The following is a 13,566-nucleotide window of genomic DNA, read 5'->3' as shown; positions in this document are numbered from 1 at the left end:
AAATAACAAACAATTACAGGCTTAAAGTGGCTGTCACCATGGCCACAAATGGAGCAGGTTAATCCCCTTGACCTTCCCTTTTTTTGTTGCCGTTAACCTGTCCTGCGAAGTTCCCTGATCAGCACGGAAATTGCGAGGTGAACACATCAGCATGCAGCGCAGACCGACACACACGCCAACACGTCCCCTGGCTTTAGGAGAGGATTCTCTTCATCTGTCGGCGTTCAGGAATTTACTGTCACTCACTTCTCCCGGGGCCCCGACTCTCCTGTCTTTATCCTCTTCATCTCTCCCTTCTCACACTGTCAGACTTAGATCTTGTTGGGATGTGTTTTATTCATTTCCCGTTCTCGTACCCCATTTTCATTATACATTTCCCTCTTTAGCGTTATTTTTTGTCTGTCAACGTCCCCTTTTCCTTTCCAGATGTACAGTCTTAATATTTTGCCCCCCCCCCCTCGTGTCTCGCCCGGTTTAATCTCAAAGTGCAAGTGTCGACTTTGTCTCGGGCATCAAGATTTCTGTTTTACTGTCACACCCTCGCTTGTCTTTTTCCCGCTGTCTGTCCCTGCCTGCCGTGTTTGCCTGTTGTGGGATTACAGCAAATTTCTGCAGCGGCGAGATGTCACTCGCGATGATCTGCATCTCATTAGAGCGCCGAGATGAGGGTGTGAGACTTGTTGAAGCGATGTGACGGGATTTTTTTCATCATGTTAATCATCTTTGATTCTGTGTTTCTCCATGCTTCGACAGCCCCCGACGCTCCACGTGTAAACACGCAAGCGTGACCGAGCACCCTCTAATCTCAAGAATAAACACAGAAGTGGAGCTTTCTGGCATTTAGTTTGCCAAAAAATTGTTCTGATTAACACTCTTCGACTGTATGAATATGTCGCTCCTGATTATGATCTATAGCTTCTCTTCTTTCTTCCATCTTTTTTATCCCACTCCTTTCTCCGGCTTACTTTTTCTCCAATCAAAATAAGAAACTTCAGGAAAGTGACAATCCCGGCTCACATATAATCTCATTCTTTGCATGTCCTCCTCACCTCCTGTCATTTCATTTTTAATAGATCCTAATGGACCTTTAATCCAAATTTAAATCATTTAAACATCGCTTAAAGTGGTGGTGTCTTTATTTGCATTCCTCTGCTCACGCCGCCGCATTAAAAGCACTCGGGAGCTGTTGTGAGCCCAGCTTTATTGTTTGCATTTTGAAAACCCCCTTTAATAAAAACTATACATCTAGGAGCTGAGCGTTGAAGCCGCTGAAGCGAAACTGAACACTTTCTGGCAAAGCAGAATTGAGTTTTGCACAGTTGGAGGGGATAATGGAGGGAAATGAGAGCAGGAAAAAAAGAAAGAAAGAAAAAAAAAGTGGGATGGAGGACCCAGAGTATTCAGTATGTCGTTTATAATCTCTGCTCTCAGACACTCGTTTGCCTTCACGAGTGCCAGGAACTGTCCCGAGATGCATTAAACCCATCCCTATGTTCAATTTTATGTCGGTGGCATGGGGAGCCTTGAGTGCCGGAGCTGGAGCGATCGACTTCTGCAGTGTGCTTTTAGGTGTCACCGTCACGCAGGCGCTCACACACTGAAACGCGCAGCAGTGCAGCCGCAGACGCACACACCTCGAGGAAGCCGCCACTCCTTTGTCCTCGAGCCTTCTCCCTTCGAGCGACGCCCAGGGTCATATATGGCTGTCTTTGTAGACATCAGTGGAAAAACCTCACGGTTATTAAGTGTATCACATGAACTTCAAAGCGGCGAGGATCCTCTGCCCTGGATTTTCAGTTTCTTTATGGTTTCATGTGCGAGGTCGCTTAAGGTGCTCCCACAGCACAGTCATGCCTGATGGCTGTTGAACGCAGGGAGGAAACAATGCATTATTCTGTGGCACGCAACTTTTATCTCCTCGGGATGGAGGGGGGGGGGATGTATGTGGACTCCGCTTCCTCTGTTGCCCACAGGCATGCACAGAGACACACGGGCACCGCCACATATAGCGTGTGTAACACTCCCCGATACAAACAGCAGCAGATTCATCCTGGCGTTTGATTTGGTTTGACACCCTGTGAAGCGGCTGATCAAACGTACTGACTCAAGAAAATAATCCCCGCACACATGTAAAGCAGCGGGCCAGACAGTCAAAATGTTACTTGATCCTGTTAAATTAACAACAAAGAAGCGATGCCCGCGTCGGCATCTTTAACTTGTCCTCGAGTCGAGCGGCATTTTAAATGCTCGAGTTTGCCCAGGGCCATGAATTCCTGGTCAGCCTACTGATATCCACCACACCTCTGGAGATATCTGCTATCATGCCGATTGCCTTGGGCGAAGTGTGTAAATGTAGTGACACACACACTCACAGAATACACACACACACAGATGCACGTTATGGGGCTGCTAAGAAGATATAGGCAGGAGAATAGAGAACTCCAGCACACTCCTCTGACTTGCAGCGAACTTTATTTGAGATTAAACATTTCAGTTCCTGATTGATTAGTTTGATTAACGGATTATCAGACAGAGAAAAAGACAAAGAATACAAAGAATAAGTCCTTTGTAAACAGTTATTTCCAACATGGCACCAACTTGCTGAAACCAACCCAGTTACCAGACTAAATGTTGGCAATGTACAACTCTGCAAACCACGGATATTTTCCAACTTTTCTTTTCTTTATGTTCAGTTTTATGGTGTTAGAACGCTGTGCTTATGCTCTGGTTAAGTTCAGGCACAAATACCACTGGGTTAAGATTAGGAAAACATAATGTTTTGGGCAAAAGAAACAAACCTGGTTTTGCCGCCACAAACGCTTGCACACACAATTTTTTGGTCTAAAAATATAAATATATCTATATTATTTTTGATGGCTAGAATTGCCCTGATGTGTCGTCAGAAATTCTCCTTTATTTGGTGTCACAAACAAGGCTCAAAATGCCCCCATGTCTCGTCAAAGATATCGTATCTTTTGCCGCAGGCACGGCTCCAAATGCCCCGATGTCTTATTAAAATTGTTATGTCTTAAAAGAAAAAAGAAACACGGCTGGATATATTCCTACATCTTGTCAAAAATATCTGATCTTGTTGCCCAAACGCGGCTGGAAGATGTTGAAACGAGTCTTGAACAGTGGTCACTGGCTCGGCAGCCTTCTTGCCCAGCTGTTTTATGCGCAACTTTGACCATATCTGTTGTTTGCAGAAACATAAACTACCAACATTTATTCTGGCGACTGGCCTGAGCTCACACATCAAAAAACAAGGACAGCTTAAGTCACAATGTCACTATAAAGATCTGGTAAAACTTTATCCGATGAAGCTCTCAGGTCTGAAACATCGTATGGATATTTCCTCCCATGCACCTGTGCGCAGGACGACTGAAGGAGTACACAAGCTTTTACAGTTAATTGGCTGCTGAAAGACCTGGAAAATAGCTGCTTTCACTATATATGCATAGCCCCGCAGACACATGCACACACTTTTTGTAGAAGGAATAAACAGCTGAGTGCCGAAGCCTTCGTAATCTTTTGTGCCACCAGTTGCTCACGCATCAAGCCTCCCACTGTTGGTACAGTGGCTGCCGCACATCTATCAGGACCGACTAAAAGGTACTGAAACATCCTGAAGGGGGAGAGTGAGGTATTTGTAGTTTGTCAACCATCAGAAATCATGTAGAGAGGCACTCCTGTCAGCAGGGTGGTGCGTGGGCTCCTATTACTACTGAAATATAACTGTTAAGTCTATTTTAGCGGGGTGTCGCAGCACTTCACATGCTACCTGCTCTGCAAAAAAAGGGAATGCGTTGCCAGCTGAACAAACAGCAGATTTAGCAATTCCTTCTTTCCTCAGTCCAGCGTTTTTCAGAGGTTTCTCACGCCGAGACTGATCATTAGATGTGTTGGTCGCATCTATGTGTTCAGTTGTCGTGCGCTGGGAGTCAGGGACTCAGATTGCAAAAAGAGGCAGATGGAGACGTAACAATGAGGGAAGGGCCTCGCCGCCAGCAGCAGAATAGATGCACCGAGCAGCAGACGGCGTCTTCTTTCTGCGAAAAAAAAAATCTCCTTTGATTTTGGGTGTGAACTCTCAGATGTGCACACTCGCACACACTCTCGGGCGCACAGCTGAAAAGACAAGACAGGCATGATTTTTTTTTTTTTTTTTTGTGTGTAGGACTGAAGCGAATGGTTTAATCTCACATCTTGTTTTAAATGACAAAATGAAGTCGGTGAAAATCTGTATTTATTTTTTAATATCCAGTGATGTGTCTGATCTAAATGCAGGTTGTTACAGTATATGCTCCAGCTGTCTCTGTTTTGAGGGGTGACCTCATACAGGAAAAGGCGCATTCTCCGCTCCTGTGTGTGTTAAATGCTAGTCATGTTTATGGGACAAGCACAAGTCAGTGTTGGAAATAAGTTTAAAAAAACGTTTAAATCACGGTTGCTGTCAAATTTGCTGTGATGGACTTCGAGAGACTCTGTTATTTCTTTATTGTTAGACGATTTCTTTATTGTCCCAAGAAGGAAATTCATTGTGTGGCTCTGTGAAAGTGCTGTTACCACAAAATACAAAAAGTAAAAGTTTATTTTTTTTTTTTGGGGGGGGGGGGGGGGGGGGGGGGTACTCATATAAAGTACTCATAGTGCAGAAAATATGCTTCCTGTCAGGCTTTGTACCATATGTTTTTCGATGAAAGTTTCATTGGTCGAACTTGAATGGAGGATGCGTCTCAACCCAGAACAGAAGACCCCCCCCCCAATCAACTTTTGGTACAAGTCCAGATGATCCAGGAAGTATTTTTTCTCACTTTCTTTCACATGGTGAAATTTGCCCTTAATTTTGTGTGATTTTCCTCAGCGAATAATAAAGAAATCTTGATGGAAAAAGAGGCAATTCAGATCCTCATAAAAATCTTTTAATGTTCCACAGCACAAAAGAGATTACGGTTGAATCTGATCTTGTTTAGTTGTCCTAATGGTTGTCTGATGATCTTTGAGTATGGTTGAGCAGTTACTTGTGGTTTGAAATTTAGAATGACACAGGGCTATGGAGTATGATACTGGATAAGACTTGAGGTCTTACTACTTGTATTCTAGTGTCAATACGACATCATGCTTATTTTTTTTACTGCTGTGGTTGTTGAAGCCATCCCAACTACTTTATATACTGTTGGGTCGTTTAGAGGTTACATTATGCTGCTTCAATCTACAGCAATGCATCATGTTCCATAAAATCTTCAGGTCTTGAGGGCTCGTTTTCAGCTTTGTGAATCCAAGAGGGTTTTTTAAATAGTTTATTATGCCTAAAGCAACATTATGTAACTTTTTTTTTAACCTTAAAATAACTGCTTAGAAATCATGTTGATGCTACAGCGCTTTGTAATGGCCCGAATGGTGTGCGCTATGTGAAAGGGCAGGATCACAGCTCATTTACCTCAAGAGCGCCTATATTGCATCTGACAAACTTTTGCAGAGCCGGGATTGGCATTCACGACAGTGGCGTAGCACTCAGACACTGCGTTGGGGGCACCAATCACACAACATTTCTACATGACGTTGCTTTAAGTACAGTACGTGAATAATTGCACACGTCACAATCGAACCGCTGAAAATAAGTTCAAACATAATATGTAGATAATAAGCAAGTGTGTACAGGAGAGGGGAGTTTTCTTTTTGGTGATTTGATCGGTTGGTGCAGTAATTGTGGTTATAACAACAAGCTGAGAAAAGCCTCATGTGTTGCTTGCTGGGCTTTTACACAGTATGAGCATCACGGTATGTGAAAACAAACAAACGGATGTCTGACTGCGTATGCGGCTGGCGAGCTCCGAGACCCAATACGGCTCAGATATAGATATCTCCCACTGCCACTCCTACTGCACTGCTTATTCAGTCATTCCCTTTTCTAGACTTTTAAACTTTTAAGTTTGCCTTTCACCTCAGATCAAGACTTCGATGACAGACTCTGCTTTACAAAATCTAAAATTACTTTGACTTTTGCGCTAACATCTCTCGACTTCACGTAGCCTGGGGTTTTATGACTTGAAGGATTCAAAACCTCTCCGTGAGCCCCATGTGTGAGAATCTTGGGTTGCTGCATCCCGGCATATTCATAAACAGAGCTAATATTCAGGCCTCTGTGAAGGTCAGAGGTACGTGTTTTTATGTGCTATTCGAATGAATGATTGTACCTACTTGGAAAGGTTTCTTTTATGAGCGGAGGATCTGCTGTACATATCTTTAGAAAGAGAAGGTTAGAGAGAAGAGAGAGGTTTTGCTTACTGTGGGGATGAGAGCTGCCACGGATCGTCTTTGCATGAAATGATTGAATTCACTAAGAAATAAGAATGGTTCTTCCTTTGGTCTCTAACCAGCCGACATCTTATTTGATCTGTAAATACACTGCAGCATTTAATTGTGGCTGCACACCAAAGTGTTTCTGCTCGGGCTGCCTGAGAGGAATTTTTTTTATCAAACTTTTTCCTCTAAAATAAACTGAAAGAGATAATTGCCTTATAAAGTGTTATGGGAGCCATAAACGATCAATCTACTTGCAGCGGGCGAGTAGCAGCATTAGCATACAGTTAAGAGTCGTCTTCACCCGAGGGCACCTGAGAGATAATCCAATATTAGCTTTCCTCACAGCTCTGGCGAGGTCTCCGCTAACTTTTGAGAAATGTACTTAGATGTTTTTGCTCGCTCGTTTATCGTTCACTTAACCCTCCGGCTCCATTCGGTGTTGGACAGGTGGACTGACATTAAAGCAACTGGAATTGTTGTCGTTATTTTAGCTAACTTCCTGTCCGTTTTTGCAGTTAACAATACCCTCCGCGCTACCACATGATTCCGCAGCCTTAAAAGGAACTCGCTCTCACTGCGCGTTCACAGGGAAGACAGGACCGCTTCTTAATGGAGTTCTCTGTCCTGATTGGATAAAGTAGGCAGAAAATGTTTTTTCTAGTTTAACTGTATGAGGGAAGACATAGGTGACTGACCAAATACTCTATAACAGCGATTACTGTTGGAGTACAGAGCTCTTTATCAGCTCTTTGACATGTCACTGACTGCAGCTTTAATAAGATTAAGTCTTTAATTAATTACCATACAGTAATTTGTGGTCCGGAAAACCAAAACTGAAAACCCTAGAAATAAATAAATAATGATAATAATCCAAATTGGCAGTACTCTGCTTACTCAATTACCAATCTTTCAAAACCGTAGAGTGAAATAGGTTTGTATTTTTGGACTTCCAGTTCCCTTCTGCCGAAGTCAGAGTGTTCATTGAATGGGTTTTCAGTTGAATGTCGGAAATAAGGTCCGTGGTTCACCGAAGCTGAAGAGATTTAATCTTTTTTTTTTCTCAGACATAAAGCACTCCGAAAATACCCCACTTGTAAATGTGTCTAGTGGCTAGATGAGGCTAAATGGCTGTGTGGGACGTTAAACGTCACCACGCCAGACACACTAATTTCAACTTTCTGTCTTGTGGATTCATCAACTCATAGTCAAGTGTGTATGGTGTAGTGAGAGGCTTAGCGGTGGTGACATTGAAGCGATGTGTGGTAGAGGTGGTGTTCATTTGCAAAGATGATCTTGCTGAACAACACATGGATGTTTATTTTTTTTAATTTTCACCCAACCGCAAACCAAAATCCAATGAAAATCCCATTTTTTTGCTATTTGAATGCGGACGGCCTCCCCACGTGCAAACCAAGTTTCGTCTGACACTATTTTACAGGGGCACCGTTGCTGCAATTCGGACTGTGATCGGTTTAAGTTAGAACGTTTCTTCCACTATATACCAGAACAAGAGTTGGTGCAGCCAGAACTATCTCCAGCACTGAACACAGCGCTGTCGAATATGGTTTATGATGATGCCTGTCAAACTCTTCACTTAAAGCAGGCTACTGAACACAAAGTAAAAACCAGCAGCTGTGACAAACATTCTTACCACACCTTAAGGTTGCTTTTGATTTTAACGCTTTGTAATGGTAAAACGTTCCTTCTCGCTGGACTGCTGTCAGAGAAAACTCCGTAAAGTAGAACCAACACATCACACGCCGGCATCAAAACTGCCGGCATCAAAGTTTTTTCACTGCAGATTTCTCCGAGTGTCCTGATCCTTGAAATTTTCAGAACAGAAACTATGATCCCTAATTGGTTCAAAAAGACTCCTTATGGTGAGTTTTTGTCAGGAAAGCCTTTGAAAGAGGGTGCAAAGTGAATTTCGCTCTATTGAGGATGATTTCAAAGCTGCTTTTTTTTTGTGTATGGTCAGCACAAGTGAGAGGGCTTTTATCCTTTTGAAAAGACAGTCTGAAGACCATTGACTCAGATCCCTATTGTCTGTGCACAGCTGGTACACACACACACACAGACACACAAACATGCACACACAAACACGCACTAAAGATTTCAGGCAGCTTATGCCGTATTTACTATCAGGGAGCTGAGATGAAAGTCAAGGTTGCAGCGGTGTGAAGTATTTGCGTGGGCGTCTGTGCGCGATTCTGTATTTGCGCCTGCTAAGTGAAGCCAGAACTTGGCCTACAGGCTTTTTGGAGGATACATGTGCTCTGATTATATTAGCTGTCTCCTCACCTCAGCATGTTGCTGCTGTGTCTGCCAAGCCAGAATGTGCTGAACTTTTCACCCCTGCTGCGTTTCAACACCATCGTTCATTCGAGCACAGATTGACACCTGTGCTTTAAGTGCCCATTGTTGAGGAGGGGGAGGGCACCATCTCGACTCCTTGTGCTACTGTTATGGATGTTTGATTGATCTGGATAGTGACATATTCCTATTTTAGTCACAGACCAGCGACACCTTCTTTTGCACATTTATGTTCGAGCGGCCATTTATGACCTCCGTGATGACGGAGGTAATGTGCGATGCAGTGTGTGCGCTGTTAATGGCCTTGCTTCCGCTCAGCGTTTAAGAGGCACAAATGACTTGAGAGAACAAACAGCTTTGAAATCGTCCTCAATGGAGCTAAATGAGATTTCCTCCCTGACAGCCTACACATAACGTTTGTACAAACAGTCCTCCACCTCTGCCTTTCCCTCTGCCAGCGAGACGCGCGCACAGAGAGAGGTTTAGTGAGCATTCACGGGGATGCCACGAATAGTAAGGCATTGTTCACCGCCTCTTTTGTTTTCCATTTTTACAATGTTCTCCATCTTCTCCCCCCGCAGGTGGGAAAATTAGCCACACAAAGCAGCGCCCTTCCTGTCCTGCTTGTTCAAGTGGCAGCTATTGAGTAGTTCAATTAGTCCTGCGCTAAAAAGACCATTTTACTCCGCATACCCCTCTTTGATAACACCTATTGGCTGGATGTGCTTTTTTAGAATAAAAGGAACTACACGTCGACACTGTAGCAATTTCAGAGTTTCATTACGGGGCACATGAAGAGACGAGATATAGGAAGCGGTTCAGTTTCTTTATGAATCTGTACAAACTCCGCAGCAGATGTCTTGTGAACGATTGGATTGCACATTGGACATAATTAAAACACTTCTTCTTCATTACAGTTTTACAGTAATTGCCCCCTTCGGTCACAGTATCCTTCCTTGTGGTTTCCCTTCCCAGTTTTTACAGAATATTGATCTCAGCATTTGGTATTTAAATCAGGGTAATAAATAGGCACGGACCCACCCCAGCACATCCCCTGTTCCCCACAGAGATCCTTTACGATAAAAAGTATGTTGACTTGTGCACAGCAGAAACGCGCTCAGAAAAGATTCAGAAAAATACCAAACTGCTGTAAGAGACTTTGGTCATTAAAAGAAAGATTTGCCAAAACACAGCCAAAAGTTACAATATGTATTAATGTTTTATTTTTACTGTGTTTTGTCCAGGTGGGAACAAGCTGAAGGGACAGCAGTTCCGTCTGGACTGGTCCTGGATCTCCCTGGAGAAAGAGTACTACGTGGTGGATGAGGACGACAAGTTCCTGGAGGTGGTGCTCAGGCGGAGAGGCTATCTGGGGGAGACGTCTTTCATTGGTTAGTCTTCCTTTGTCTCTACCTTTCTGATCTGTTTTTAGCCACACTACGGATGTTCACGGACCCCAGACATGGTTGAGATGGTTTGACGATTATTTGGTTGTTGTCTTTGAACTGTTGTACTTACAACGCTAATACAAGTCCCATGAGCGTCAGTTGTACTGTCTTCCGTGAATTTACAAATGTTGGCATGCTTACATGCTAAACAAAAATGCCGATCGTGGTAAACATTACACCTGCTAAACATCATATAAGTCTAGTGCATTAGCATTTTCATCCTGAGCATGTTAGCTGATGTTAGCATTTAGTGTTTGTGATGCATTATCTGGGATTAAGGGGCGCAGTGTTTCCCACACATACAGTGCGTTTACATGACACTCAAGAAAACCGAATTACTGGGTTAGTCCGACTATGATCGGATTTTTAAGATGCATGTATACACCTTAGTCTGATGGCGGCAGCCCCTGTGAGCTGGAAGTACGGCGGCGGCGGCTTTCCTCCGAAATAACCACAAGCAAGAGCGCCATTGTGCATCTAGTTTGTGTAATTACACCAATGTACACCATATACGTAATGTACAAAGATTTAGCTTCGTCTTGCTCTTTGTACGCCATCTTTCTCGAATGCCGAGGCAGAGTTTGTTGGTGCAGGTGACGTAAAGAGGTCAGCCGGAGGTGGCTCTATTACCACTAGTTGCAATTGGTACAGCACCACCTATCGTACCGGGGTATTACATGCTCCGGCCAATAATACGATTTTCTCACAGGCATGTATACTCGGACAATTGCAGTTGTCTGATTGAGTAGCATAGTCGAACTATAGCTGTAATCCAACTAAGCTGTGCATGTAAACCTACTGATAGACTTTACTTGGGTGTGCCACCCAGGTCTATTGGCGGGCGAGCATATTTGGAAACATTTTTATGATTTTCTTCTTATTTTCCCAAGAGAGTAAGGTTGGAAATGATATTTATTCTGAAGGGTATTTATGTTTCAGAGGGAAATTAAAATTCATTTTAAGTTTGCAGCATAATGTTAATAGAATGCTGCATGCTATAGCTACTGTATATTAAATACTAGACAAGAAATAATTTGATTTGATATATTCTGTTTTAACTGTTGTCACCGTAGCAACATATCATCACACGTGTTTTGTTTTGCTGTTCTGCCATCAAGACTGTTTGAACATGCTTTTTCTACGTTACTTTGAATATCAGCTTTCCGTTGGCTCTGCATTCCTCTTTCTGAAAGTGCCCCAAAAATAATGTCAAAATGCAGTGAAATTCTCTAAATAACACAACAAAACCTAGACCGATTTTTTTCTACTTTTCTTCCCTTGTGTGATGGTTGTATAGCACACAGAATTTAGTCATGTGCTTCATTGCAGAGCTTTATGTGCCTCCCATTTACTTGAAGAGCTGCTCTTCAACAAAAATACGGACCAAATATAATCTCAGAATGGAGCCGAAAAGCAAATGAAACGCTCTTTTGTCCAATGCACATTCACCAGATTTATTCTCTGAACCAGTATGGCCTTGAGCCATTTCAGAGTCTGCATAAAGAATTTTCCACTTTGAGAAAGTTAGACGAGACGGCATGACTCTTTGCTTACCGGCACAAACAGGTATGCTATGTCAATGAAAAGCATTTTTGGAAATCTAAAATCAATAACAATGCGCTGACCATCTCGATACAGCAAAATCAACAAAGACAACACCGAGAGTGTAAATCCTGCCGAGATTACTGGAGTTAGATCACACAATAGAGAAAATATCATCAGTTGACAAAGCGGCGCTAACAATTAACATCATTCTCACCCTGTCATTTTCTCGTCATCAAGTAAAGAAAAGCTAACAAGAAAGAGTTTATGTGTTGATTTCTCTTTGACTTGAGCTTCCTCAGGGCTCCTATATACCGAGCTGACAGCCAGTCCTCGCTTCACAGTTTGACTGCCACTGTTGGCTCTTATGAGGTTGAGGTAGTTTGTCTTTTCCTGGTGTCAAAATATGGATGGCTAACGTTCTTTCCTCTCGGCTGTGTTTTACAGCGTGTAGCACAATGTATGTCAGTTGCAGTGTTATGGCAGTTGCATAAATGTAATTGCATGTTAACAATGTAAAATGATTAACCTTCAAATGTTCGCCCACATATCAGCACAAATCCTTATCTCGAGGAGGATGTACATAAGATCTTTTCTTGTATGCTCCTTAATACCACAAAGCCGACAGCAAGGCTTGTGAAAAAAAGCCCCAAAAACCCTTTTACTCTTTTACTCATACAGAACAAAGGTTGCCCTTCCAAGAAACAGCCTGGTCCAAATATGAATTTCCTTAAGTTATTATATTAATAAATAAAATGTACAAAAGAGACTGACCTTCCTAATACAATTGCATGACGACAGACTTAAAAGGAAATCAGTGATTCATCAAACCGTTTTAGAATAGACTAGTCCGGCTGATTTGATGTGCTCATCACTTAAGACTTGACTGCCCAGATTAAAAAGCCACTCCACGGGTGCTCCAGTCATCGTTGCTGTGTTCAATGTCATGGATGTGGCTGTTCCATCTCTGACCTCGACTTTAAATAATCAATGACTATACTCAGTGCGTTTACATGACACTCAAGAAAACTGAATTATTGGGTTAGTCCGACTATGATCGGATTTTTAAGATGCATGTATACATCTTAGTCTGACTTGATTATTCGATTGATACTCGCATTATTCGTGCATGTATACGTTCCATCAGATCGGATCGGATTTTGCGTTCTGCGCAGGCTCGAGATTTCCTCCGAAATAACCACAAGCAAGAGCGCCATTGTGCATCTAGTTTGTGTAATTATGATGTACACCATATACGAAATGTACAAAGATGTAGCTTCATCTCGCTCTTCGTACACCATCTTTCTCGAATGCCGAGGCAGAGTTTGTTGTTGCTGGTGACGTAAAGAGGTCAGCCGGAGGTGGCTCTATTACCACTAGTTGAAATGGGTACAGTGCCACCTATCGTACCGGAGTATGACATTCTTTGGCCAATAATTTGCCAATAATTTTCTCACAGGCATGTATACTCGGACAATTGCAGTTGTCTGTTTGAGTAGCATAGTCGTACTACTGTAATAGGACTAAGCTGTGCATGTAAACGTACTGACTGTCAGAGTTAAAGGAAGCTTTATCATCCTCGTGAAAAGCAAACAAGTCCTCCAGTAATGCTGGGGGCGGGGGTCTGTTTCATGGGGGGAAAGCACTACATTCAGTGGTCAGCACTTGGGTTTGCCCTATGAACGATGTCATTGTCCATCACCGATGGTTGACGGCCATCGACCACTAATCCCTGACCATCGTAGCATTGTGATATAAAAAGGTTCCCCGCCAGAGAGCACAACAGGCGCCATGTCCCCTCAGAGTTACCGTAGAATAAGGGTTGTTGTTGTTTGTGATATGTGAGGAGAGGAAATGAAAAGTTGTTGCTGCTCAGTGCACTAACATTATGTCTCCATGTCCCATTTATTATTTTGTTTTTAGACCAGCTTAGATAGATGAACCCAAGACAGGCCAT

At 42.9% G+C, this 13,566-nt stretch overlaps 1 protein-coding gene across 1 annotated transcript in view; it reads left to right on the top strand.

The window, feature by feature from the left end:
* frem2a (FRAS1 related extracellular matrix 2a) overlaps positions 1-13,566 on the top strand; it is a 70,281-nt gene that overhangs the window by 14,097 nt on the left and 42,618 nt on the right. The window contains exon 3 of the mRNA XM_030439043.1: positions 9,864-10,010. Within this exon, the coding sequence (XP_030294903.1) occupies positions 9,864-10,010 (147 nt within the window). The remainder of the gene's footprint in view (positions 1-9,863; positions 10,011-13,566) is intronic.

The sequence above is a fragment of the Sparus aurata genome, chromosome 13 (genome assembly GCF_900880675.1).
Source record: "Sparus aurata chromosome 13, fSpaAur1.1, whole genome shotgun sequence".
NCBI lineage: Eukaryota > Metazoa > Chordata > Actinopteri > Spariformes > Sparidae > Sparus > Sparus aurata.
Note: the sequence above shows the minus strand (reverse complement) of the source record. Positions and strands in the feature narration are given on the sequence as shown.